Raw genomic sequence first — 5,081 nt, forward strand, 5'->3', positions numbered from 1 at the left:
AACGTGTGCCTAATTTCGCCAAAAAATTGTGCCTTGTCCAATTTTCGGCCACGGCCAAAAGGTTGGTCTTTGCTTAGGCGATTGCTGACTTTTTGGCAACCTGGTGCAATTTTACCAACTCTAGTTCATACAGTATTATTTTCTGTTCTTCTAATGTTTGACCAACTCGTGGATAAATAAAACGAAAACCAAATTTGGCTAGTCAATATTTTAGTAGAGCAACTTTGTACATAAATCAAACACACCCCAGTAGGTGGCTTAGTTTGGCACGGATCTTCATACTACTTCACTTGCCCATTACAGTGTGGGTTGAGCCATACGATCGCCAACGGTGAAGTCGGAGCCATTTGCTCAAGATTTAGGGATGACGATGGCGCCTCAAGGAAAAAGTGATGATGATGACGACGCATGTGTGCTGTCTCGACGAGGCCCTCTTCAGAGTGGTGTGCGTGAGGTATGTTATGTGCCGCCCAGCGGTTGTAATGGTTTTTTGCCTAGCTTTTCATAATAAATTGGACAATCTGATTTTCGCTCGGTTTTCCCTAGTTATCCAAACAACTTTTTCTTCTTAATGAATGCAGGAATCTTACCATTTAGAGAGAATCTTCTTAGTGAATGCAGAAATACTGCCATTTTGAGAGAGAAAAACACCACAGTATGTAAGATGCACATTACCCATACCAATATCCAAAGTCGGACGCGTGAATTGTCATGAAAAAGGTCAGATTTGGCATGCCTAAAAATATGTACATAAAAAATAGATGTACTGCGTACCTTTGTTTTTAAATGCAAGACGTTTGCCAGTTCAAATTGTACTGAGCTGCCAAAACGTTTTACATTAAATAACAGAGGATGTACATTATACCGGCACCTTGGTTGACCATGAAAGAATTGGGTCCAAGGAAGGGGAGTATTTGCTAGCAAGATTCTACGAAAACAAATACTCTCCCTCCGTCCGAAAATACTTGTCGTAGAAATGGATACAAATAGATGTATCTATAACTAAAATACATCTAGATACATCCATCCCTCGGACAAGTATTTCCGGACGAAGGGAGTAGTACTACATCCTGAAGGTAGAGACGAAAATACACATCTTACTGGAATAATCTTCTTGACACTTACCCGGAAGAAAAAATACCTTGACACTAACCAGCAAAGAATGATCTACAGACACCCACGGAGTAGACAACACACGGCGTGTACTAATAATCGCTAAAATAACCGCAATTGCCAAATCTAGCATCAAGAATAAACATTGTGTTTCTCGGTACAAATAAACATGATAGCACGGAACTTGCCCAACATTGGGGAAAGTTGACAAAATATATGTCTAATCATGCAAAAAGTTTATGCACATGCTATAAAGGGGTTCACATCACAAGACACGAACTGGCGGCCAACGAGATTATAATAAGACCATCATGACATAAAAAGTCCCCACTTGGTTCTACAAAGCTCTATATAGCTGTGATATCTAAATCCACTTTGGTCGGAAGTCAGAGCCTTTCTCCAAGCCACTGTACTACTCCCTCCGTTCCCAAATAGTCTTTCTAGAAATTCCAACAAGTGACTACATTCGGAGCAAAATGAGCAAAATGAGTGAATTTACACTCTAAAGTATGTCTACATACATTCGTATGTTGTATTTCATTTGAAATGTCTACAAAGACTTATATTTAGGAACAGAGGGAGTACAATGCAAGGTGCCATAGAAACAAACCGGCATTTCTTTAAGCACGGGTGCTTATTTGCACGGAGTAGGCGCTTGATTAGGCACCCCTCCTCTAAGCACAGATGCTTAAGAAAAACCCCAGTTTATTTTACCAAGCAACTTCCTCCCTAACCACCTTGCATTGTACCAGGCCACAAGCAGGGCATAAGCAGATACAAGACATACAGCGTATGCGCAAAAGAAAATGTCAATAGTGGTCATGAATTATTCTTATCTAGACTGAGACTAATGACCAGCCTAACCAACCAAACTATGTTTCAGCATTGCATCCTACCACAGATTCTTCTTGAAATGGCAACTATTAAAACACTCGTCGCAAAAGAAACAGCTATTAAAACATACGGAGCGATGCATTCTACAACAGAATTAAAGAGAACTATGGCCTAAACTGGAAACACAAGCTGAGACAACAACATAGTACCATAAACATCCACAGCTGTGCAATGACTTCTAGACACAACATACAACAGGACAAGTTACCAAGGTACCATCTAACACACAGTTTAAACCACCTTCGACCCCAAGTACACAGGCAGTCTTCCAGATACATAACACTAGAGAGAACCTACAACTTTTCTCACTCAACTGGCCAACTCAATAGCTCACATGACCTGGTCAGCGAGTCTCCTAGATCTAAGTCGGTGACACGCACTTATGTTCCCCTGCTCCCATCTTCATAACGCAGTTCCCTGTTTTCATGATGTACAATGTTGGTAAAAGGTACACTACATTGGCAGGAGCTAATGAATCAGGAAATGGTTCAAAATGCTAAAGATTATGCGTACCTCCAATGGTAAGATAGACAGCTTAGCCAGTGCCGTCTAAGGAATTTGAGGAACAGATGGCAGGTATTTAATTTCATATGTGAGAAGTGCTGGACCAAAAGCATTGTACTTTCCTGAAGTGCTATAGGCTTGTTCCGCATCAGCATGGTTAGAGAATACTACTTTTGCAGTCTTTGATTTCTTGGTGATCTCAGTTTGACCCTCGATGATCGTTCCATGAGCACGGAACACATTGTTGATACGATCCACTGAAGGAATGGATTCTGCACTACCAAAGTATAAAATCAAAGCTGCTGGACCATCTGCTGGTTTCTTATCTGGAAGATCAGTAGAAGCCTCATCTTGAGGTGCCACTTCCTGCTTCGTCTTCTTATTGCCATTCCTATTCTGAGACACCCGCTTCCTTTTGCGGCCTTCATAATCACTTGATGTATCTCCATCATCGAAATCGCTGATGATAATGTCACACCAGTAAGAATCTTCCGCCTTTCGAGCCGAGTAGATGCCCCCCGCGGATTTCCTCCTGCCCCTCTGGCCATCCACTGTCTCCAACTCCAATTGTTCTGCCTCAATCTCATGTTTCGCCTTGGTAAAACTTCCAACGGACTTTTTCCTTCCTTTCTTACCACCAAATATCTCCAACAGCTCTTTATCATTCAACTCGCTCGGCGCTTTCGAGTCCTTGTGTTTTGAGAAGAAGCTAAAGATCACATCCACAGAATCATAACCCTTGAAATTGAACGGATCGGAAGCAACTGATGTAAGCTGAAGCAACAATTCGGCGGCCGATGGATACTCTATTTTCTCTTCCACCTCCTCATCCTTCACCTTTGCAGGCTGTGAGGGCTTCGCAGCAGAATCCGTTTTCCTAGGCCTCCCACGTGGCCTCCCGGTTCCGCCACTGCGTGGTGCGGCGCTACTGCTACCCCTGCCCCTCCGGGCCCTCCTACGCCCAATGTCCACATCAGTATCAGAGTCACTGGCACCCTTCTTGCGCGGGTCCCAGTCCTCATCGGAATCGGCCTCCTGGACCTCCTCCTTCCTCTTCCTCCCCCCCCGGGACGGCGGGGTCGCCGAGGAATCGCAGTTAACCTCCCTTGCGCTCCTCCTGCCCCGATCCATGGGGGAAGGAGCAGCCAAAGCATCAGCATTCGCTATACCGAGCTCCAAGGTGTACACAGGGGGGTCAGGCAGAGCCCTGAACTCATCAAAGGCCCTGAGATGCGCCTTGGTGATGGCGGCCTGCACCCGGTTGCTGAAGCCCATGCGGTCGGCGGCCAAATCCTGGAGCGAGGCGAGGAAATCCAGCGGAACGAAGGGGCGCCTGAGGGAGGCGGGGGCGTCGGCGGCGGTGAGGGCGGCCTGGACGCGGCTGGAGAACTCGTCGAGGGAGGCGTCGACGGCGGCGTCGAAGTCGTCGGCCTCGCCGTCGTAGAGCTCCCCCACGGTGAAGTAGGCCTCGTAGGGCCTGAGCTGGGCCGCGTCGCACCAGGCGAGGGCCTTCTCGCCGAAGAAGGAGACGAGGAGCTGGGTGCCGCCGGAGGCGACGGAGAGGACCTCCCCTGGCCAGGACGGGTGGGAGAGCTTCTTGCCCCAGACCAGGTCCTTGGGGGCGAAGGCGGCCGAGGGGCCCGACCCGGCTAGGGCAGGGGCTGGGGCGGCCGGATCCGGCGCCGCGGGGGGCGTGGGGGTGGCGTTGCTGGGGGCCGGGGCAGGGGCGGGGGCTGGGGTCGGGGGGTTCTTGCGGGGGCGGCCGCGGCCGCGCTTGGCGGAGGCTAGGGTTTGGGGGACGGCGGCGGCGTTGAGGTCGATGTGGTCGGACATGGTGGATTTCTGGCTAGGGCTTGGCTCCCCTCCCCCCTCCCCTTGCTGGATCGATGGGAGTGAGTAAATGAGGTGAAATAATGAGGCAAAGGACGAACTGGGTGGGGTGGGGTGGGGTGCCTTCCTCTGCCTTCTCTTCTCTAAATGCAATCTTCCTCTTGCTTAATGTAAGAGAACTCCGGTGATACTAGAAAAGCATCGATTGATCCCTCATTAATTATTATTTTGTGGAAAAAGAGAGCTTTATTGAGCAGTTATACCACATTATTATGAACTGGTATATAAGTTGCTCATGGATACCATTACATTGCCCGCAAAAAAAAAAGATGCCGTTACATTGCCACAAGTCGACAAACCGCGCGAAGCATGGTTACAATTAGTTACGAGCTGCTCGTGGATACGGAGTTATCCCCTCCAAAATTCACCGGTGAGTCTATGGATTTTCCTTCCCTTTGCCTGCCGCTTTGGCGGCCGGTGGCGGGGAAGAGAATCCCGGTGCATCTTCTCCGGGTAGTAGTTTAGGTTAGGTTTCCTCTCCAAAGGACGAACGGGTAGGGTGGGCGGTGGGGTGCCTCTCTCTTCTCTTCTCGTCCCCACTAAACACAATCTTCCTCTTGCTTTGAACTCCGGTGATAGGAAAGCACCGATTGATCCCTCACAAATTATTGTTTTGTGGCAAGAGAGATATTTTATTGAGCACTAATACCACATGATTATGAACTCTTGTATGAGTTGCT

At 48.0% G+C, this 5,081-nt stretch overlaps 1 protein-coding gene across 1 annotated transcript; it reads right to left on the minus strand.

Annotated features, from left to right (window-relative positions):
* Positions 1–2,114: 2,114 nt before the first annotated feature.
* LOC119353109 lies at positions 2,115–4,434 on the minus strand. Its single transcript, XM_037619697.1, has 2 exons — positions 2,521–4,434; positions 2,115–2,424 (listed from the first exon to the last, which is right to left on the minus strand). The coding sequence occupies exon 1, from the start codon at positions 4,342–4,344 to the stop codon at positions 2,557–2,559; it is 1,788 nt and encodes a 595-aa protein (XP_037475594.1). The 5' UTR covers positions 4,345–4,434; the 3' UTR covers positions 2,115–2,424; positions 2,521–2,556.
* Between the last annotated feature and the right edge of the window lie 647 nt (positions 4,435–5,081).

The sequence above is a fragment of the Triticum dicoccoides genome, chromosome 2A (genome assembly GCF_002162155.2).
Source record: "Triticum dicoccoides isolate Atlit2015 ecotype Zavitan chromosome 2A, WEW_v2.0, whole genome shotgun sequence".
NCBI classification, from domain to species: domain Eukaryota; kingdom Viridiplantae; phylum Streptophyta; class Magnoliopsida; order Poales; family Poaceae; genus Triticum; species Triticum dicoccoides.